Source organism: Cucurbita moschata, unplaced genomic scaffold (genome assembly GCF_002738365.1).
Source record: "Cucurbita moschata cultivar Rifu unplaced genomic scaffold, Cmos_1.0 Cmo_Scf00051, whole genome shotgun sequence".
Classification (NCBI taxonomy): Eukaryota; Viridiplantae; Streptophyta; class Magnoliopsida; order Cucurbitales; family Cucurbitaceae; genus Cucurbita; species Cucurbita moschata.
The window spans coordinates 625,578-648,961 of record NW_019268567.1 but is presented as its reverse complement, the minus strand read 5'-3'; the positions used below and the strand labels follow the sequence as shown (position 1 = coordinate 648,961).

The 23,384-nt window shown below is 34.9% G+C and overlaps 2 protein-coding genes across 2 annotated transcripts; one reads left to right on the top strand and one right to left on the bottom strand.

Moving 5' to 3' along the window:
- The first annotated feature begins 934 nt into the window (after positions 1–934).
- LOC111436008 (methionine S-methyltransferase-like) lies at positions 935–10,162 on the top strand. The gene is made up of 12 exons (XM_023073666.1): positions 935–1,281; positions 2,985–3,178; positions 3,402–3,608; positions 3,881–3,976; positions 4,801–4,989; positions 5,065–5,253; positions 5,339–5,575; positions 6,826–6,960; positions 7,123–7,440; positions 7,629–7,808; positions 8,258–9,229; positions 9,714–10,162. The coding sequence occupies exons 1-12, from the start codon at positions 1,044–1,046 to the stop codon at positions 10,014–10,016; spliced, it is 3,258 nt and encodes a 1,085-aa protein (XP_022929434.1). The 5' UTR covers positions 935–1,043; the 3' UTR covers positions 10,017–10,162.
- A 2,946-nt stretch (positions 10,163–13,108) lies between these two features.
- On the bottom strand, positions 13,109–21,043 carry LOC111436044 (protein root UVB sensitive 6-like). Its single transcript, XM_023073725.1, has 13 exons — positions 20,366–21,043; positions 19,796–19,894; positions 19,559–19,672; positions 18,440–18,511; positions 18,224–18,334; positions 18,033–18,152; positions 15,355–15,456; positions 15,173–15,245; positions 14,926–15,009; positions 14,638–14,702; positions 14,448–14,549; positions 14,187–14,366; positions 13,109–13,605 (listed from the first exon to the last, which is right to left on the bottom strand). The coding sequence occupies exons 1-13, from the start codon at positions 20,708–20,710 to the stop codon at positions 13,546–13,548; spliced, it is 1,527 nt and encodes a 508-aa protein (XP_022929493.1). The 5' UTR covers positions 20,711–21,043; the 3' UTR covers positions 13,109–13,545.
- Positions 21,044–23,384: the final 2,341 nt, after the last annotated feature.

The following is a 23,384-nucleotide window of genomic DNA, read 5'->3' as shown; positions in this document are numbered from 1 at the left end:
TAACATTATACCAAACTTATATATCGTGCCACATGCTTATTCATAAATGTTGTTATTTTTACACATGAAATAATTAAATGATTATTTTTCACAAATTTCATATATAAAAAAAAAATACATAAATCTAAATAACTTTCCTATGCTAATTTTGTTTAAAAAAATATTATCCATGAAATTTAATTATGTGAATGTATTAATAATAGGAAATTTGAAATTGTTGTTAATTTAAATATATTTTTTTTAATGTTAATTAAAAATTAAATATAAAGAAAACTCAAAGCATGGACCAGTTACACTCATAAGTCATAATTGAAATCCATAATTTATCCAAAGTATTATTATTAAATATTTTCTTTTACAACACTAAAATTAAATATTAAAATTTACACAAGTGGTATAAATCAAATAAAATAAGCCCATAGGCCATGTGAGAGTGAAAATAATTTTAAAAAAAATAAATAAATAAAATCAAAAAGAGATTTAGTGGAATTTTAAAAAATTAAAAATTAAAAAAGCTCACTTTTACTTATTTTTTATGTATTAAATTTCATTATAATTAATTAAAAATTACCATTTATTTGATTTTTGCTAATTCAATTACTAATTTCAATAAATAAAAAAAATCATAAATTCACAAATTGCAATAATATTAAATTTTATATAAATTTAAGTCATTTAATAAAATTTAACTCTCGTATTATTATTATTATTTATTTCAGGATAAAATTGTAATATTTGTAAAATTGAAGGTTGATATTTATTAATTATTTAAACGTAGATGAAATTGGATGAAATTAAAAGTTGGATAAATAATAATTTATTAAAAAGGGAAAAAATATTTTCATAATTTAATTAAAATATTTTATTTTTATTTTTATTGAAAAAAAAAACTGAGTCCAAGGCGAAGGATCTCTACAAGATTGATGATGACCCGAGAACAATAACAAACAGCCCCGTTTCTCCGTTATTATTGGTTCCCTCTCATTGTCTCTCCCATATTCTGCTTCTCTCTCTCTCCGATTCTCTGCTTCTTCCTCAATCCAATGGCGTCGGTGTTGGACTCCGTTGATGATTTCTTAAGCCGTTGTCAGCAGTCCGGTGATGTCGCCTACGCCGCGCTCCGTTCCGTTCTCGACCGGCTTGAGGATCCCGCTACCAGAGTCCGAGCTCGTGTTTTCCTTGCCGATGTTCAGAGGCGTTTTCCTACTAAGGATGATTGTGACCGGTGCTTCTCCACCTACCATTTCCGGATCGAGGATATCTTTCTTGACCAATACGAAGGTCCTCCACTCTGACTCGTAGTCTTTTTTGTTGTTTTGGACTAATGTTTTCGTGTAGTTGCATTTGGAACGCTGTTTTCTTTATGTGTTGGTCTGTCATTGCATGTGTTCGTGTTTTCGTTGAAACTGATGGCAATGTGAGAATCGGGATGCTAGTGCGTTTGTTTTTGCTGCCGTGGATGAATTAAGTAGTCGAGTATATGNACCGTAAATGTAGATCAGCAATTGAAGAGATGTGATCTCTTTGTATTTTTACAAGTTCTATAGAAAATATATTATATTTGGGATTAGATTATGGCGTGATAATAAGGTTTAGCCGAGTGTTGTTAGTTAGTAGCTTTCTCATGAAAATCAAAAGAAAACGACACTACGATATATTATGGAAAAATGACGATTTATTTATTTGATCCTACTTCTTTTTGCGGACTTCTGTTTTTTCTGGGTTTCATATTTTAGTTTTAGTCTGACTTATAGCAATGTTTATTGATGTTTTGACACTGCTATTAAGTTTAGACAAACGTCTATCAGCAAAACAACCTTTTGGAGAAGTTTGTGCATCTTTTCTGAATTCCTTTCATTGAAGACTTATGCTTCCCACTTTAGATGTCGAGTTAGCTCTTATTTTTTTGAGAATTAGGGAACTTTCATATTATATTTTAATTTTCCACAAGTTTTATGTATATTACTCGAGCTTCCAGTAGTTTATTATGGATATATCTCCATCTCAATTTAAGAGTAGAATAGAATCTTAAATTTATGGCTACACCACTTTCAGATCTGTGTTTGGTGCTGGCATCATATTATGGACATGGCTGAGAAGGATGACACCGAGGGTCGATGTCCTGCATGTCGTTCTGTATATGACAAGGACAAAATTGTAGGCACAGCATCAAGTTGTGAAAGGTCATTTTCCCTAGTTATTTTCTATCTGCTTTTATTAACTAGGGGCTTCTTACAAATCCCTGTGCTTTGGGAAATTCCTTATCTAGTTTTTGCCTCTTCTGAGGTTGCAGATTTCTTTTTTTTTTTTTTTTTTTTTTTCTTCTTCTTACAATCTCGATTATTATAGAATATTCCTAGTTCTAAGAGATTGTGATAATTTTACTTATTATTATTATTTTTTTAATGTTCTGGATAAGAAGCAGTACGCTACAGATTCAATTCGAAGATTTCTTCTATGTTTCATTTTATTTATCACTTGAACTGCGGGTTTGCCTACTTCGGATGCAACCAAGCACCGAAGTCTAGTGACATGCAAATTATTCCCGAACTATGATTGCATCTGCCAAGTTTATATGGCAACGGGTGAAATTCTCCATCCCTGTTGCTACTGAATGGTCAATACAATGGTCAAAACATACTCCGCTTGTTCCCGCTAGCATACGTAGTCATTACATAAGCAGTGGTTAACGTGATCGGTCTGCGGCAGTTCGTTATTAAATTTCTGAAATCAGTCGTTTTTTTCATTGTTTGTCACCGTACCTGTTCCTGTACCTCATTTTTTTAGGAGTTTGATCATATATTCTTCTCAATATAATTGTCAGCGCAATGAGCATATGGATATCTTTTAGTCAATATTCCCGGGATGGTGGCTGGTTTTATTCCTTCCAAGTTTATAGCCCAATTGCCTGCGTTTTTTGTTTCATCTTGCCACATTAGTTTGAAAAAGAATATGCCTTTAAACCGTTTTATGGGAAGCCTCAGGTTACCGGGGGAGGAAGAAATTGACGTCAATGGTAATCCCTAGCATTTTTGTCCCAGAAGACTGGTCCTTTACTTTTTTTGAGGGATTGAATAGACATCCAGACTCCATCTTTAAAGATCGAACGGTGGCGGAACTTGGTTGTGGAAATGGGTGGATATCCATCGCCATTGCTGAGAAATGGTTACCTTTGAAGGTTTGTCTTCTTTCCATTGTTTACCACTTCTAAGGGGAAGGGTAAAATTTTCTGTTTTGAACATTTCATTTCCTTGTATGCTTTCCTGTCCGTACGATGACAAAAAAAAAGTACACATTTATATCTACAGCCACTGCTTCCTGCCGAGATTCATACATCAACGTGGTGTGGTTGATACAAAATTTTGGTATTTGAAATTCATGTCTCGAGTTAACTTTTGTAGGTCTATGGCCTTGATATCAACCCGCGAGCAGTGAAGATTTCTTGGATTAATCTATATTTAAATGCATTGGATGAGAAGGGTCAGCCCATTTTGGATGGTGAGAAGAAAACCCTTTTGGATAGAGTAGAGTTCTACGAATCTGATCTGCTGGCCTATTGTAGAGACAATGACATCCAACTTGAGCGAATTGTTGGATGCATTCCTCAGGTACAACCTCTTTATCTAACTTAAAGTGATCCTAGTGTTGTTCAAATTTAAAATTTAGTGGAAATTTACAGGATTGATCATGGAACTATAAACTATAATTTGGACCCAATGGAGATGGCTTTTGTAATTATTAAGTTATAGAAACTTCTTTGTATTTCATTCCAGTATATCAATTAATGGTGTATGTTTCCTACAAAAAAAAAAAAAACAATGGTACTGTAAAAATAGTATTAAAATAAATTGTGGAACTCACAATTGGTTGCCTCTTGCAGATTCTTAACCCAAACCCAGATGCTATGTCCAAGATGATTACAGAAAATGCAAGTGAGGAATTTTTGTACTCGTTGAGTAACTATTGTGCACTTCAGGTAATTAAGAAAAATATAATCTAGTCTTAGTTGACATAGTTCGTAGTCATCTTATGAAAAGATTAGACCTCAAATGCAGCATCACATATTTATTTTCTGCCTAGGAATGCGATTAGGGATATTATAAGGGAATATTAGTAATTAGTCAGGAAACTAGTTTGGGAGAGTGGTTATAAATAGAGAGTGGGAAGTGATGAATGGAGGCATTACTTTGTGGCGAGTGAATTAAGGTTTGGTTGAGGTCTCAAAAGGGAGGGTGCAAGTACCTCAAATTCTTGTTTATATTGTAATTTCTCTAAATATTGCAATATTGTTAATCTTTGGTGTTTTTATATAATTTTTGTGTTTTGATATCTAACAAAGCTCTAGACAAGAATCTAAAAGGTTATTTGTTTTAATAAAGAAAACTTATTCTCACTTCTACCCTTTTTTTGTGTCCCAGAACTAAAACATAATAGTGGTGATTTGTAAGGAAGAACGGAAGAACTTTTGGATCTTTATGGCTTAAATTCAACACGTTTATCCTGTTGTATAGTAACCGTTCTTCATGATTCCAAAATCCTCAAGAATAACTTCCACTCCATGATTTCTGTTTTCATTATCATTTGGAACCCTGCTTTAATTGGAACGGGGCCAATGGGAACCAGATTTGCTCATTTAATCACCATTATTTACTCACATCCTTGCATTTTCTTATAATCTTGTTCCATCCATATTCTAGTTACATTTATCATCCTGTCACGTTGATGTGTTAAGTTTCTTTGGATGATGAACATTGTTCGATAGGGTCTATTGTTTCTCACTTGTACTATCTTGTAATGCAGGGTTTTGTTGAAGATCAGTTTGGATTAGGTCTGATCGCAAGGGCAGTAGAGGAAGGAATAAGTGTTATCAAACCGATGGGGATTATGATCTTCAATATGGGAGGTCGTCCTGGACAAGGTGTTTGCAAGCGCTTATTTGAACGACGTGGCTTCCGCATTACCAGGCTTTGGCAGACAAAAATTCTTCAGGCAAGTAAATCATTTTTCAAATGAGATAAATTTATCTATTCATATAGAGCTTATGTTCACACATTGTATTTACAGGCTGCCGACACTGACATCTCTGCCTTGGTTGAAATTGAGAAAAATAGTCCACATCGCTTTGAGTTTTTTATGGGACTTGCAGGGGATCAGCCTATTTGTGCTCGAACAGCATGGGCTTATGGGAAGGCTGGTGGTCGCATTTCTCATGCACTATCAGTTTATAGTTGCCAACTCCGTCAGCCAAACCAGGTTCAGTACACTGACCTGGTTTTTAAAATAGAATATCTGAGGATATGGAACGAATATTAAATATAAAATCTTAATGGACCGACAGGTTAAGACAATATTTGATTTTCTTAAGAGTGGATTCCAAGAAATCAGCAGTTCATTAGATTTATCATTTCAAGATGATTCCGTTGCTGATGAGAAGATTCCATTCCTAGCTTATCTTGCCAGCATATTGAAAGAAAGTGCATCTTTTCCATATGAGCCCCCCGCTGGGAGCTTGCGTTTTCGAAACCTTATTGCTGGGTTTATGAAAACATACCACAAAGTACCGCTCACTGCTGGAGTAAGATGACCTCCTAATTATCCACTTTTGAAGTTCTAACTTATATTATCATTTATTCTTATGAGCGATGGAATTATCATGATTACTTCTTGAGTCATCTCCATATATCAATATTATTGAGTATTCTTATGCAATAATAGTAGTAAATAAATAAATAGCCAAATATAGTAGTTTTAAGCTTGAAGACTATCTTGTTTGATATTTTGCATTAATTCTCTTAGAAGTAAAAGTATCTTACAAAATTTGATCAATATGTAATAAAATAAATTGACTTATTAGACTAATGCATGCCTATTAAACAACGGTTAGAGATACCGGTCATTTATGAAAAATCAGATAAAATGTTGAGTTTTATTCTGAGTTTATATGTACTTTTTTTGGTAAAAATTATAAATTTGGTCTCCATGGTTTGAAGAAAGCTTGAGTTTAGTCCTTATAACTTAAAGGTTTGAAATAATCTCTACGATCTGATAAAATCCTCATAAATAGTTCATGAGGATTTTATCAAGCTGCAGAGAGACTATTGATGAGGTTTTATCAAACCATAAGAATGAAATCTAATTTTAAATCCTTAGAGACTAAATTTTAACTTTCTCTAATCCACATGGACAAATTTATAATTTAACCTAGTTTTTTGTTCTCTTTTTTTTTTCCCTTAACCACACACTTGCATTGTTCAAACATATGATATACTAAAGAGTCTAATGAATTGGATTTCATATTTCTGTGTTCTTCCCGTAACATATAACTGAAATCAGATTAGGGAATCAATGAGCCGTGTAAAATCTATAAGCCCGTCAAGCTTTTTCAAGTAATTTAGGGCATTTGTCTTCTTTTGGTTATTTAAGGTAAGGAATAGATGGTGAACAATGCTTTCTTAGGCAATGGTCTTTATAATGTGTGATACTTGTAATTACCAAGTATTGACAGCATAGAAGTGTTGAGCGGATGACACCACCCTTCAAACTGCAATTATGTTACTCAACCTTTGTGTTGCACGTCTTCTTCTTTACGTTTTCTCATGCTGCTATACATCTAGATATATGTGTTCAACTCTATTCTAATCTTCCAATTTGTAGTTCTGCTCATCAAGAGATGCGTACAAACACTACGTATCTCCTTATTTGTGCTTAACACATATAAATACATAGTTTTTCCATCTAGATAACTGCTACATAATGTTTGTTTGGTTATGAGGGTGCGTACACAAAATTGCTTCTCTGACTAGTCTGTTGCCATTTCTTGTAAAGAATGTTGTGGTCTTTCCTTCAAGGGCTGTGGCCATTGAGAATGCTCTTCGCTTGTTTTCCCCTCGACTTGCCATTGTGGATGAGCATCTAACCCGGCACCTACCGAGGCAATGGTTAACTTCGCTCAATATTGAGGTAAGTGCATCTTCATACACAATTATGCACTTCAATCTCTTTTTTCTTAAATATAATCAATTTGTTTTTTAGGTTCAGTTCTCAATATATATTTATTAAGACTCAAAGAGCATGAGTTAGCAATGCGATAGGCCCGGGATAATTTGTATTCATGCTTTGCAGACAGGAATTGATCGTGCAGCAGATGATGAAATTACTGTTATTGAGGCCCCAAGCCAGTCGGATTTAATGATCGAATTGATAAAGATGCTGAAACCTCAAGTGGTGGTGACTGGGATGGCTCATTTTGAAGCTGTTACTAGCTCAGCATTTGTGCACCTTTTGGATGTTACGAGAGAAATAGGTTCCCGTCTTTTCTTAGATATATCTGACCATTTTGAACTATCCAGTCTTCCAAGTTCCAATGGAGTCCTAAAGTATCTAGCAGCAAAGTCTCTTCCTTCTCATGCAGCTATTGTGTGCGGGCTGGTGAAAAATCAGGTACTTCATTTCTTAACTGGCAGGTATCAGTTGTTTTCTTCAATCAAGTTATCACGAGAGGGGCTTACTTTTTTTTTATGTAAATGCAATCAAATCGGAGAGCTGCTTGATATGATATCTTGAGAAAAGTAATCATATTACTTTGTCATGTACTTATCTGCTTAATGAGTAGTCAAAACACTTTCCAGGTATATAAGGATTTAGAAGTGGCTTTTGTTATTTCTGAAGAAGAAGCCATTTTTAAGGCCTTGTCCAAGACTGTCGAATTGTTAGAAGGGAACACCGCACCCATAAATCAATATTATTATGGCTGTCTTTTTCATGAGCTACTTGCTTTTCAGCTAGCAGACCGTCATCTACCTGCACAGGTATATAAACATTATTTTTCTTTTCCTAGTGAATATCTTCATCGTGTGATGCAGGTCTAACAACACAGAAATTATATCAATCTGCTTTACCGAGTAATTTTTAAGTTTAACTAGCTTTTCTGCATTACTGCACAAAGTCATCCATGTTCCTGTGGAATATGTTGTGTGGGTTGTGTATTGTGTATTGGGATACGCTTGCATTTAAAATTTGGGAGACATCTCTTAAAAAAAACGTTTGAGTATGACAGCAGGAATTTTGTAAAATGTTTGCTTCCCATGCTGCATGTCACATCCAAGTTGGAAAATGAAAGTCATCAATCCGCCACATATTGGCTATTTGACATACTGTTAAACACTGATGTTCTTTTTCTCTTTTCTCTCTTTTACTTCAATTTAAAAACTTTTATTATTTGCTTTACATTTAATTGATTCATCGTTCATGTCCTTAGAGAGAATGTGACAGAAGTGCAAGTTCAACAGACATAATTGGGTTTTCCAGTTCTGCCATCTCAGTAATCAATAATGCTGAGTTGTCGATTAACCAGACTGAGAATTCGTCCCTGATTCACATGGATGTTGATCAGAACTTCTTGCCTACACCAATTCCAGTCAAAGCTGCTATCTTTGAAAGCTTTTCAAGACAGAACATGTCAGAGTCAGAAATAGATGTCACCACTAGCATCAAGCAATTTGTCAAAAGCAATTATGGATTCCCTACTGAAAACAACACAGACTTTACATATGCTGACAGCGCATTGACATTGTTTAATAAGATGGTTCTCTGTTGCATCCAAGAAGGTGGAACACTGTGTTTTCCAGTTGGGACTAATGGAAACTATGTTTACAGTGCCAAGTTTTTGAAGGCAAAAATTGTAAATATACCTACCAAATCTGACGATAGATTCAAGCTAACGGAGGATGCACTTAATCAAGTACTCAATAATGTGAAGAACCCATGGGTGTACATATCTGGACCAACAATTAACCCAACTGGTCTGCTTTATGACCAGAAAGAAATAGAGAATTTGTTAACTACTTGTGCTAAATTTGGGGCTAGGGTTATCATTGATACTTCATTTTCAGGATTGGAATTTGATTATGAGGGTTGGGGTGGCTGGAATCTGGAAAGAGTTTTATCGAGGCTTTGCCCATCTAGCAGTCCATCATTTTCTGTATGCCTGCTTGGAGGATTGTCACCGATGATGCTAACGGGTGCCCTCAAATTTGGTTTTCTGGTTTTGAACCAACCGCCTTTGATTGACTTGTTCCATAGCTTCTCAGGATTAACTAGACCTCATAGCACAGTGAAATATGCTATAAAGAAGTTGCTAGGACTAAGAGAGCAGAAATCAGGAGACATGTGGGATGCTGTAACCAGACAGATTATGGACCTGAGAACTAGATCCAGGCGTCTGAAAGAGGTAATCATAAATTTTCGGCTAAATTATATTAAATACCCCAAAATTTTCGGCTAATTTCGATGTTGCCATTCATTTCATCTCAACGTTGAAATCATTTGCATAGTTTATTCTTACACATTAACTATCACGTCAATTTACTTGAATGGTTTTGTAATTCAGGAGCATTATGCATTTCTGTTATATGGTTTCCATGGGCTAATTGTACGCTTTTTTTTGCGGGTTTGGTTTGCAATATTAGAATGAATGAATGCGTGAGCTCACTTTGTCTTCTCCTGCAAACTACTGAGTACTATAAAAAAAAAAAGAAACTTGTTGCATAATTTTATTCTAGATAATTGATTGAAGCAAACATAATCAAAATAGTTTGGTTGAAAGATTTTTGTGCGTGTTGCTCCTTGGGCTTGTTTGGGTGCCTGAATAAAAGCTCTCATTGTTGCCTCTTTAAGTTTCTAACACGATTTTCTCACCCCCCCCCCCGGTACAGACACTTGAGAACTCTGGATGGGATGTGCTGGAGCCCCATGCTGGTGTCTCCATGGTGGCCAAGCCATCTCTTTATACGAACAAGACAATCAGACTGAAGAACGCGGTTGATTATGAAGCGAAGCTTGACGATTCAAATATCAGAGAAGCCATTCTTAAGGCCACTGGTTTGTGCATTAACAGCAGCTCATGGACAGGAATTCCTGGATACTGTCGGTTCACAATAGCATTGGAGGAAAGTGAATTTCAGAAGGCTCTCGATTGTTTTGCTGAGTTCAAAAGAATTGCCTGCTCCTCCTCGTAAGTGCTCTTTCTATTGCACTTTCATGTTTCCTTTTGCATGTTGTCCGTTCTTTGAGTTGATGATTATGACACTAAAAACGAAAAGTTATTTGTGCTTAAGTCTTTTCATATATCAATGAAAGGCCCCTTCTTATTTCACTACTAAAACTATCGTAGCATCTTTTATTGTTCTCTAATAATGTATGCCATTTGTTTAAGCGTCTTCAAATTTTTAAAATTTTGAATTTCATCCTTTAATGTACTTTCTCTGGTATGAGTCATTTTGCATGGACAAGTGGTAGTGTAGATATAGATACATTTACTTCACTCGATTTAAGTCTGTCGTAGGTGTATCTATCATTTTAATTCGTTAATTTCGAGTGAGAAAGAAAATCAATATATAAGAGAGATTGAGTTGATTCCTCCCCAAAAGAGTACCATGAAAAAATTGTGAAAGAAATACACAGATTTGGGTGGGATTATTAACGCAATTGTTGCATATACGTGCGTTTGTTGTAGTAAAGTTTTGAGTGAGCTTAAAAATGCAATCCTTCAATTTTATGAGGAATAAATTAAGTGTGATGTCCCACATTGGTTGAGGAGGAAAACAAACCACCATTTATAAGGGTGAGGAAACCTTCCTCTAGAAGACGCATTTTAAAGCTTCGAGGGAAAGCCCAAAGAGGACAATATCTGCTAACAGTAGATCTGGGTCGTTACAAATGGTATTAGAGCCAGACATTGGGCGATGTGCCGGCCTTCTTATTGTTCCCCGAAGGGGAGTAGACATGAGGTGGTGTGCCAGTAAGGACACTGGCCCCAAAGCGGGTGGATTTGGGGGCAGTCCCACATCGATTGGAGGAAGGAAAAAGTCCAAAGAAGATAATATCTGCTAAAGGTGGATCTGGTTGTTAGATTAAGTGAAGGTGAGGATGATGGAAGGTACTACCATCAAACTCCGTACCTCTAACTTCAAATGCTTCTTCTTTCTAAACCTAATTTGAGAATACTTCAAATGCGACATATCCTACCAAATCTTTGTGAAATTTTTCTCTCAATCTATGGTTGGTCTTCTTCTCTCTCCTATCCTTCCAAGTATCTTTGTTTGAGCATCAACAATTCAACATGTATATCTTGAACAGTTATACAAGATTACAAAAACATATATTTAACTGAATAAACTGCTTTTTTTAAAGTAATAATCGAGAAAAGAAGAAAAAGGAAGGAGAAATTTCTTCAACATTTGTTAAATTATATTTCACTTTTTTATTTTTTTTATTTTTTTGGTAAATTATAAATTTAATATCTAAATTCTAAGGTTTATTTCTAATTTGTTAGTAAACTTTCAAAATGGTCTGAATCTTAAACTTTTGTAGGCTTCTAAGGTTTATTTCTAATTTGTTAGTAAACTTTCAAAATGGTCTGAATCTTAAACTTTTGTAGGCTTCTAAAAAAACTTTGAATTCCTTAAAATTCAATTAATTAGAGTAAAGTGTTTTTTTTTTTTATGGTATAGGCCAATTTTGTTGCAAATTAGGGAAAAAAAAATCATTTTTTCATTTGTCTTGTTTATTCGGTAACTCATTTGAGATACTGTTTCATGTTTTAAATTTTTTTTGGATTCAGTCTTTTGATGTATCATTTTTATATTTGGCTCTAATATTTCTTGATTTTAGGGACCATTTTATTGAAATATTGTTTAAGATGTGTGCTAAGAGTTTCATGAGAATATTATCACAATTTCATATAAATAAATAATATTTCTTTTCAGTTCCCACAATTACTTTCAAATTTTTCATTATATTAATTAATTTTTAATAACTAATTAGTTTTTATTAAGTCAAATTATTAAAATAACTTTAACCAATTTAATTTTTATTTATTAATAAGTATTGTGAATAATAACCCTAAAATCCAATTTTTAGTTTATTTAAAAATTAATATTAATATTAATAATTATCCTCATAAGTGAACTTAATAAATTTTATAAGCTTTTAATAGTAAATAATTAGTACAATTGAAAGAATAAACTACTTGAAAGTAAGCTTTTTCTATTTTCTTTGTTTACAAACGCTTTTATTAATATTAAGCCCTAGTAAGAAGTAGTGACAGGCTCATTCTAAGTGTTAGTAGCATATTCGATAGTAGAACTAGCAGTCTCAGTCTTTGTTCAAGTTCAAATAGGCCCAGTCTTTGCTCGAGTCCAATCCCTTGTTGTCATAGATCAGAGGAATAGGCCCAGTCTTTGCTCGAGTCCAATCCCTTGTTGTCATAGATCAGAGGAATAGGCCCAGTCTTTGCTCGAGTCCAATCCCTTGTTGTCATAGATCGGAGGAATGCCGTTCTTTCCTTTAGTTTGCCCTTTCAGTGGAGTAAGCCAAAGGCAGTCTCAATCTTTGTTCAAGTTCAAATAGGTCCAATCTTTGCTCGAGTCCAACCCTTGTTGTCATAGATCGGAGGAATGCCCTTCTTTCCTTTAGTTTGCCCTTTCAGTGGAGTAAGCCAAAGGCACTCAGTCTTTGTTCAAGTTCAAATAGGCCCAATCTTTGCTGAATCTCGTTGGTCTGTCAAGTGCCATCTGCAGAATTTCTCGAAGGAGGAAAAGGATCAATGACTTCGAAAGAATTGAAAGAAGAGCCGTATGAAGATCTCATGTACGATAATCGAGTGACAGGCAATAAGGGTGACTTATCTTTCAACTTTTCCAATATCACACCCCCAATTATTTTAAATTAGATTATCTTATAAATTTTATACAATTATAAAAATTATTAATAAAACAATTTCTTTTTAATAATATGTTTAAAATGACGTACATGAAAAGAAAAATAGAAAAAAATGACGGAGAGAAAAAACTTTGTCAGTATCTTTGAAGTGCCAATGCTTTAATTAATCCATTTCCCAGCAAAGAGCAGTGGCAATCATCCTCAACCTTAACTTATTACCAAGCAGCTCACCTAAAGGGTCCAATGTTCTTTCATTTAGACTGGCTAGACAAAGACTTCACTGGAAAATGTTTACTTTTTGGATGAATCAACCCAGGTTGAGTCGAGGCATCTTAACAGCAGGACGACGTTGGATCGACTTTGGATCTCGTTAAGTTTTTCACCTTTCTTAAGATAAGGCATCTATAATCATTCAACTGCAATCAGAAAGAGCTTAAAGGTATGTGTATACTACGCAAAAATACTCGGTGGGAAAAACATGATTGCAACAAAATTTTGTCACAAAAACCATAACAAAGAGATACCTGGAAATGGATAAAGAGATGGGAGGATGCATATACATTATACTGACCTATTCGTGCACTTTGAACTGAATCTACGTTTCCATTTCAATAGAGACTTGAACCCTGAATTGGACCATTCTTTTTTACCTATCAACCGGAAAGCAACTGGCCTGGCGTCGAACAAGGGTCTTCAGGAATCAAAGAGACTTGATATTCACCATCCTCCTATCATTGGCAATCTGATGCAAGCCTTTGTATCTTTGAGATACGTATTATCTAACAGTATTTCGCGATGACTTTGCATGTTGCTCATATGTTTTTTTTATCTGGGACACAGTCGAGCTCTACCAGGATTGAGTAGCGATTCTGCCATCACCCATCCCTGCCAAGACGCAAAATAATAATAATAATAAATAACTATATCAAAAAGAAAATATAGTTGTTATGTTTGAAATAACTTATCGATCAGTTGATCATTGGTTACTCAGGAAAGCAATGACGGCACTCAGTTAAGACCCAAGAAACAAACGAAGTAGGTTTGCTGTAACAAGAGTACATTAGAAGACATTAAGTTATTACTTTTTGCATAATTAACAAATTGTCTCTTCTAAAAAAATGAATAAGTACAACCAAAACTTAAGAGTGTGATTGAATTAACACAATTGCAGAATCACTTTGTGCAACCAAACAAAATTATGATTAAAATTGCTTTTAAGATGTAACCAAACACACAAGTTTTTAAAAAACTATCATTCAAGGAAAAAAGTTTTGAAAATATTATTTTGAGAAGTGTTTAAACTAGTAAGCATATCAAACTCAACCTAAAATTGAATATTATCTGTAAAACTGCTACTTATCAGATTATCAGGCAAAAATACCGCTAGCAAACTCTTATTCCATATATATACTTTAATAGCAGTGATGCAGCACAAGCCAAAAAAGAAGACATGCTCATTTTCCTACCTGCTCTGAAGCTTTACTCTTGAAAATCTCATATGAGGTTGAGACCATTTTACATGATGCAGCAATTTGTGCTTCAAGATTGGTCACTGCGGGCACAGAGTTTGAAAAGGCGTCACCTTGTTTTCGAGAAGACTTCTGACCCCCACTTGATGAGCGTATAAAATGTAAAAGCACATGTGCCTGTGGAAAAGTAACTTGCATCACAAGAAGAAAAATAATGGCAGGCATAAATATACAACAAAAATAAATAGTGCATCTTACGTGGAAAGCAGCTTTTAGGATGTCATCCGACTTCGCTTGATCTTTGAGTAATGCATATACCTTACCCCTAGTTTGATTGTATGTCACAATGTACTTTTCTCTCTATTACCCATCAAGAAAACAACATCAAAAAGTTTAAATAAAAGAATGAATAACACTGCTCCAAATAATGGGATGGGATATCACATACATCAAACAAGGGCTCAATGGCGAGATATGAACCAGCATCTTGGAATGCATCTTTGAATCTTGGTCCTGCCAAAAATTGAAAATAATTTTACACACTTCAATCCCATGAAAAGAAAGCAAGTACAACATATACACACACAACTTTGATCTAGTATGTGGAAATAATTGAATTTGGCTTGCTTGCATTTTAATGTAATTGAATATAAGCACTCACGTAACATTTTTCTTAATGGCAAAGTGAGAGGAATCAAAGAAATGCATGCATACGTTTGGAGAATGAAATATTTACCAAGAACTACAGGACTCTCCTTCAGCCACGGGAAACTTAATATTCTTTCATTCATATTCCCGTTCTGCAATGTGGGTACTCGCCCTGCAAACAAACATAAGGCATAGTTTTATATCCAAATCTAAATATAAAAAAATGTGCTTTATTCTTTTAGCTAAACTTTAAGCCATTAGAAAAGGGATTTCAGGATTGAAAACATCTTTCACTCTCTCCTCTTTTTTTAAGTATCAGATAACACTTAAAGCACCTGTCTTGATGAAAGACTCAACTGCTACATTAAATCTCGCTCTGTTCATTGTGTGCAACACAACAGATCTGACCTGAAAAATACTGCATCTGTCAGACTATAATGACTAAAAGAAATTCCATATTCAAGATAAATAAAAGTGGGGGGGTGGGTGGGAAAGGTGATCCAAATTGCAGACAAACCTCATTATAAGAGCTGAAAATATAACCGCATGAAAGGAGGCCAAAAGTAGTAAACAAAGATGGATTTCTTTTTGAAATCAATATGCTTAGTCCAGTTCCTAGCTTCAAAAGACAAATGAAACCTCCATCAGATCCATATTAAACTTATTTAACCATCTCGTATGACATAAATCAACGTAAAGCATACACAATTAGAAATAAAACTTTACAACCAGAAGAATAACATGAAGCTCTGCGCATTTACAACATTAAATCGTAGAAAATAATCATAGCAATATCTGAACTTCTTCTTCTTTTTTCTTTTTTGCAGAAAATCATCAACACCACCGATTGGCAGACTTTTTTTTTTTTTTTTTGGTAAACAAAACAACCATCATTTTAAATCAAAAAATAAAAAGATCCCAGTATTTTAAAACAATATCATGGCACATTATTTTATTATATAACAGTGCTAAAGAAATCATAGAATGTCCAATTCTTTCTTCTGACGATTAAGGACACTATCCGGAATCCATGCAAAGCTATGCTGAATGTTCCTTTTTTTTTTTTTTTTTTTAAGTTCATTGACTTCTCCAGGGGGATGGGTCTCTTTCTTCTGACGATTAAGAACACTATCGGGAATCCATGCAAAGCTATGCTGAATGTTCCTTTTTTTTTTTTTTTTTTAAGTTCATTGACTTCTCCAGGGGGATGGGTCTCTTTCTTCTGACGATTAAGAACACTATCGGGAATCCATGCAAAGCTATGCTGAATGTTCCTTTGTTTTTGTTTTTGTTTTTGTTTTGTTTTTTTTTTTTTTTTAAGTTCATTGACTTCTCCAGGGGGATGGGTCTCTTTCTTCTGACGATTAAGAACACTATCGGGAATCCATGCAAAGCTATGCTGAATGTTCCTTTGTTTTTGTTTTTGTTTTTGTTTTGTTTTTTTTTTTTTTTTAAGTTCATTGACTTCTCCAGGGGGATGGGTCTCTTTCTTCTGACGATTAAGAACACTATCGGGAATCCATGCAAAGCTATGCTGAATGTTCCTTTGTTTTTGTTTTTGTTTTTGTTTTGTTTTTTTTTTTTTTTTAAGTTCATTGACTTCTCCAGGGGGATGGGTCTCTTTCTTCTGACGATTAAGAACACTATCGGGAATCCATGCAAAGCTATGCTGAATGTTCCTTTGTTTTTGTTTTTGTTTTTGTTTTTTTTTTGTTTTTTTTTTTTTTTTTTTTTTTTTTTTTTTTTTTAAGTTCATTGACTTCCCCAGGGGGATGGGTCTCATGTTCACTTCTAAAAGGATCAATCTATCCAATTTGATCCTTACAATCTATCCTCTGCAAAATATGCATACTTTACTTCCGCTCTTTCTTCATCACAAGGCTTCCAATCTTAAAACTGTCTTAGGAGAGCCTTGCTTGAAAAGAATAATAATAAAAGACATTGACGTCTTTAATGTAACGTTCTCATCCTTTTAAAAGGTGTTCATCTTCACTGAAATTCCAATTACATGCATATTCAGTTTATCGAGTCCATAAAGGTTCGGGGCAAATTTTTTGAAGACTTCTAAAGTTCAGCTTTGAGGAGGTTGTCATTGGAGGAATGGGAATCAAATCAAAGAAGACAACTACAATAAGATCAAAGAACGGAGGAATTGGAATCTAAAAAGATGTATAGAAATCTCTTCCTTGAAGAAGACATAAGATTGAGAGCAAAAGACCATCCAAAAGAACAAATTAACCTTTTTTTTATTCTTATCAAGTAGAACCTATTTTCCCAATTCTTTTTCTGGTTCTTTTTTGTATTAGGCCTTCGCTTTATTTATTGCCTCTGCTTTTAAACTTTTATATGTAATGAAGGCTGGTTCATTATCTTAATAATAAAAATAATCCCTTTTGGTTCGATGCCACCAATTAACATACAAATAATGCACTTTTAAACTCAACAATATAATACCCCAAATTGCCATCGCCCTCCAGATTTTAACAGTAAATTGGGTAGGGAAACTTAGACCACTGGTTGACTCATAGGAACTGTGCAATAAGTTTGGCTTTTGTGTTCTCTAGGAGATATCAATCATCTGCTCCCTGAAAGCTTTATCTGGATGGTGGTCTATGGAAAAGCTAGAGCCTATGAAGAAATGTCCCAAAAAGGCCTTCTATAGTCACTTTGGATTGGCAGACAACCAAATAACTAATTATAAACACGGATTTTTTTAACCATTCGGAATTTTTACAGAACCTCGAGTCCCCTCGCTTAACAAAGATTTTTCTCTTTTTGTTTTATGTGGGTGAGGCATAAATATGAAAGGATTTTGCTAAGAAAAAACCATTTTCTACTCTCTAATTAATGTAAACTGAAAGTGCTAATAAACTTTTGGGGAAGCAAGGATCCTTCCCCTGCTCTATGCATCCGTAACCTCTTTTATATATCATAATGGAGTTTTGTTTCTTATTAAACATATCTTTAAAAAAACAAAAGAAAGAAAAAACAGTAATTCCTAATAGATTTGCAACTGTGCATGTCATTTTAAGATCATATTGAAATGTGCATAGCAAATCAATAAGAAAAAAGAATTCACTTTTTGTTTTAGACCTTGCATCTTATATAATTTTAAACTTAAGACAATACTAGGCACATTCGGTGGAACAAAAACTATCTACTTCGACAAGGTCTATAGAGAAGGCCCAACTATACCAGATCTGCTATATTTCCTACGCATTCTCCTTTAGCAGTGACGTCTCCAATGTTTTCTCCTTTTGCAAAGGCCTTGTAGATAGGAGTGCGTGTTGATGTTGATGTTACAGCAGCAACGTTCTAGAAAGCAAGTAGCAAAATGAGATTTCATAACAGCTACACTATTGCACCTTCCAAGGAAACAAACAAACCTTCGCAACATTAGCAGCACAAGCCAAAGGAAGAAAAAGGTGTGGTGCAGCTGCTGTTGCCAGCTCTACCCCAGCACCCAACTCCATAAGGAGATCACCTGCAAAACGTAGCTGCAACCCTCATATTGTTCAGAAAACAGATCTTCAACAAAAATTAAAATGCAGTCACTATAATGAGCAAACTTTTTTCTGTGGAGGCTAGTAAATACAATTTACCTGCTTGAGATCATAATCAAATTTTTTCCCTTGTCGAGCAAATAGCATTTTACCAACACGACCCGCACCATCCTGTAATGAAATGCTCAAACTTAATCAGTTCACTCAATTCTGCACAAGTAAAATGTGAAAAAGGATATATTGAATAGCAAGACAAGATTATAAGTGCTGCTATTTGCAGCACTTCATGCTTAGTTGTTATATAAAAAAAGAAGAAAACAATCAAGTAACCAGAAGGAGTTGGAAAGAAATTTTAACACTCAACGGTAGAAAGAAAAGAAGACGAAGAAGATCTTAACCAATCCCATGCAGGGTTTCTTTTGAACTTCTTCGAAAACATGCGACACTTCTCAGCAGTTCCATTAAAAGTTGATCATTAAGTCTCTTTTCCCAATATTTATGTTGAGAAGCAACTCTTTTATATAAATATTCTCCTAAAATGTAATGCTTCATTGAGAAAATTATTCATCGAGTATACTTGAATCACATAAAAAATGGAACTACGATTTTATTTTTCCTCAAAAATCGGCAGCAACATACATGTGCCACTCTCAGCTACTCCATGTCATGGATTTTTGTTTTCCTACTGCGATTGCAAATTGGTCCATGCATAACTATAGCGCTAATTATGCCATACAAACTTGCATACACGTATAAAAGTTAAGATCTACAATGAATGACAGCACAACCTAACCGAGTAAGGTCAATACCATAGCATAGACACGCTATTTTCTCGACAGAAGTGTGGTTTTCAGCAAAATAATAATAATAATAATAACAATAATCATAGGAATTCACTATGACTAAATTGCCATTGGCCAGCACCAGGGGAAATAGGAAATTTTACTATGACAAATACAGGACATTGCACTTGAGAAAGTTTCAACTTTTTGAGGGAGGGGGATGTATAAAGCATAAGTGCTTATCAATTTAAGCATCAGAAGCATATTTAGTACATAAAAGAGCTAAATGAAAAGAATAAGACAGCCACCTCTAGAGGGATAAGCGTGCTCACTTCTAGGATATGTCGATTTACTTTGAGCACGTAGGTTGCAGGAACAAAACTATGTTTCTAATCAAGAAACTACAGTGTAAAACAGCATTCACAAAGACTGTTACCTTGAGAATCCAATTAATAGCAATGGCTCCAGGAGTAGCTTTATTTCTGGCGACCCCAACAGAGCTTAATAGTGACTGTGTTGTAAAAACACCCATCGCTCCACCAAAGAAGTGCTGCAATAAATCAAGCCATCATTACCAACGGATTCTAATTTATGAGTAGAAAAACATATTGAATATTCTTCTTCTCTTTCCTTTGTTACAGGCTTACATTATTTTCTGAATCTAGACCCGTACCTTCAAAGCTCTCCACGTCATGTATGGTACATATGAAGGGGTAACACTGTCGGGGAATCCTTCTGGGACTACATATGATCTTATGAAGGACATCATCTCCTGCATCACAAATTAACCGATCACAACAGAAAATTGAAAGAAAGTTTATTTTCCTCTCGATTTAAAGCTGAGAAACCACTTGCCTGTTAACCGACAAGTATTTTAAACAAATTAACCATTACAAATAGGTTTTGCAATTCATTCGAATTTTAATGTGAATATGTGTAACAGAATTACAGTACTGAATGAAGTAACAAAACTAACACGTTCTTGAAAGTAAAAGAGCATCAATCAATTTCTTGTTTTCTCAAGAGAATTGCAGACAAACCCGTTACACTAGGACCCAAAGAATCACATATGAGTTCTGGGAAATAATTCCCCGAAGATTAGGAAGCTGTTTTTAATCCAGGTACAATACTTCATAAAATGAGCGGAGTAGCAGAGATTTTAAGCAAAATTCTCAGTAAAGCATCAAGACAAACACACGACTAGGCAGTTAATTGGTAATAGAAGCATAATGTAACTACTAACATCAATAGGAGCTTGCGGCTTTTGACAACAAACAGCACGGATCGAGCCGTTCTTCGACCTTCCGGATAGCTCATTTTCAGCAACATAATTCCACCTCCGGCCATCGATTTCTTCGGAGCAAATCAACCTCAAGCTGGAACCAATAAACTGGTCCTCCACAATACCAAACTTTCTCGCCTGCGGACCAGCGAGAGAGAGCGTGGGAGGAACAGAATCAGCAGGAGGAGAAGAAGCCAGGCTAGCACTAATCCGCAGAGTTTCCCGAACGAGAGTGCGCGCTTCAGTGGAGGAAGCAACAGATTTCGCAGCAGAATTTTGGGGTTGCTTGAGCTTGATCGGAGCCATTGAGACAACAAATTACGAACCAAACTAAAGCGAAATGAAGGAAAAAAAAAAACAAAAAAAAAAAAGTTCGAACGAATTGACGGACGGATCAGGAAGAACCAAATGGAAACAACGACGAGAAGGAGAACGAATTGGAAAAGAGATTAGTTGAACTACCGAACGAGAACGAGAAGTTCGAAGAGGAAGCTTTGGAATTGACGGAGAAAGACATGGAAGAGAAGGAAGAAACGTGCAGGTGGCGTACAAATGGCAACGGAGCTACAGAGAGAACGGTGGTGGGAAAAAGTAGGACAACTTTTTCTCCGTCGTTGTCAATGGAATTTCTATCCTATGCGATTTGTGGTACTTGTTCGTCTCTGTATACTAGTGGGGATGGTGGGGCCACCTTTTAAATAGGAAAAAAAAATAAGTTGGGTTCAATATTAATTATTGTGTTTTAAGTTAGGGCTAACCTATAAGTAACTCAATTTTAACTCGTGTTTATATTAATTTTGAAATATCTAAAAAGACAATATTGTCACTTATTAAGAATTTCTTTTCGGACGATTAAAGTAGATTTGAGTTCGTGTCTGTGTTGACTTTGAAACACCTAAATGGACAATATTGTCACTGATCGAGAATTTCATTTTCAATGTCAGGCGATGAAAGTAGATTTGAGCTCGTGTCTATGTTGACTTTGAAACACCTAAATTCATTTTCAATGTCAGACGATGAAAGTAGATTTGAGCTCGTGTCTATGTTGACTTTGAAACACCTAAATTATGATGTTGTCACTGATCGAGAATTTCTTTTTCAATGTCAAACGATGAAAGTAGATTTGAGCTCATGTCTATGTTGACTTTGAAACACCAAAATAGACGATGTTGTTACTGATCAAGAATTTCTTTTCCAATGTCCGATGAAAGCAGATTTGAGCTTGTGTCTATGTTGACTTTGAAACACCTAAATGGACGATGTTGTCACTAATCAAGAATTTCTCCTCTAGCTATTGGAGACGTTGAAAATAGATTTGAGCTCGTGTCTACGTTCACTTTGAAATACCCAAAAGGACGATGTTGTCACCGACTAAGAATTTCTCCTCCAACTGTCGGAGATGATAAAAGTAGATTTGAGATCGTGTCTACGCTAACTTTGAAATACCTAAATAGACGATGTTGTCATCAATCAAGAATTTCTCCTCCAACGGTCGGAGACGATGAAAGTAGAATTGAGCTCATGTTTATGCTGACTTTGAAATACCTAAAATGATGATATTGTCACCAATCAATAATTTCTCCTCCAACTATTGGAGACGATGAAAGTAGATTTGAGCTCGTGTCTATGTTGACTTTAAAATACCTAAAAGGATGATGTTGTCACCGACCAATAATTTTTCCTCCAACTATCGGAGACGATGAAAGTAGATTTGAGCTCGTGTCTGCGTTGACTTTGAAATACCTAAATGGACAATGTTGTTACAGATCAATAATTTGTCCTCCAACTATCGGAGACGATGAAATTCAAGCTCGTGTTTACGTTAATTTGAAATAGCTAAGTGAACGATACTGCCAGATGAAAGGCACCGTTATCACGTGGTCGATGAAAACATTGATTAATTCATTTTTTTAAACAGAAACTTTTTTTTCTAATGTTTTTAACAAATAATTTAGAATATACAAAATAATTTACAATTTTAAAATTAATTGTCTCGAGCAGTTATATTAATTGAAGTTTACAATTATTTGCATTATTTTCTCCCGTATTATTTTCCGCCCTTAAATTTCACTTTTTTTTTTCCTTTTTTTCTGTGATTTATGTGTTCATGACACGTGGTGTGGTGGGGACCACGCCATTTTTACTGTAGGAAGCAAAATTAAGGGCATATTTGGCAAGTTGTTTTTATTTACTTGTTTTTTGAGAAACATAAATTATTTTAAAAATTGTTTCGTGTTTCTCATTTTTCTCATGACTATAAATTTTAGAAATTACAAAATCAATTTTTTTGCTTAGAGTTATTTGAATATTAATATATTTATTATAATTGAAAGGATTTTTATATGATTTAATATTGTATTTAGATATAACTATTTTTCACACACAGCCCACATCACTCGTCCTCACATATTATTAAAAGGTTTTTTCCAGCATCTTTTGTTTTCAATCACATCCTTTTTAAAAAATATTTAAAAAGGTCACCCAACCTAAAAATATCATGTATCGTGACAATATGGGTAGTATTTCCATTAATTGATTGCCACATAAGTTGGAACGATCCAGACCATATAAGTTGTAACAACCCAAATTCCGCTAGCAAATGTGGTCCTCTTTGAGCTTTCCCTTTTGTGCTTCCCCTTAACGCGTCTACTAGAAAATTCCCCTTTCAAGCTTCCCCTCAGGTCCTCTTTAGGCTTTCCATTTCGCGGTTCCCCTCAACACTTTAAAACGCATCTACTAGGAAATTCCCTTTCAGGCTTCCCGTCAAGGCTTTAAAATGCATCTACCGATGTTTTGTTCTCCTACTCAACCAATGTGAGACATCACAATCCACCCCCTTTCGGGACCCAGCGTCCTCGCTGACACTCGTTCCTTACTCCAATTGATGTGAGATCACTACCAAATCCACCCCCTTCGAGACCACGTCCTTACTGGCCTTCGGGGAACAGCGAGAAGGCTGACACATCATTTGGTGTCTAAC

Excerpts from the sequence above, each read along its gene's own strand:
- LOC111436008 (XM_023073666.1), top strand. The coding sequence starts at position 1,044 with ATGGCGTCGGTGTTGGACTCCGTTGATGATTTCTTAAGCCGTTGTCAG. Across the intron at positions 3,609-3,880 it reads TTGTTGGATGCATTCCTCAG|ATTCTTAACCCAAACCCAGA; the intron begins GTACAACCTCTT and ends TGCCTCTTGCAG. Across the intron at positions 5,576-6,825 it reads AAGTACCGCTCACTGCTGGA|AATGTTGTGGTCTTTCCTTC; the intron begins GTAAGATGACCT and ends TTTCTTGTAAAG.
- LOC111436044 (XM_023073725.1), bottom strand. The coding sequence starts at position 20,710 with ATGGCTCCGATCAAGCTCAAGCAACCCCAAAATTCTGCTGCGAAATCT. Across the intron at positions 18,335-18,439 it reads TTGATTATGATCTCAAGCAG|CTACGTTTTGCAGGTGATCT; the intron begins GTAAATTGTATT and ends TGAGGGTTGCAG. Across the intron at positions 14,367-14,447 it reads TCCTAAAAGCTGCTTTCCAC|GCACATGTGCTTTTACATTT; the intron begins GTAAGATGCACT and ends ACTTTTCCACAG.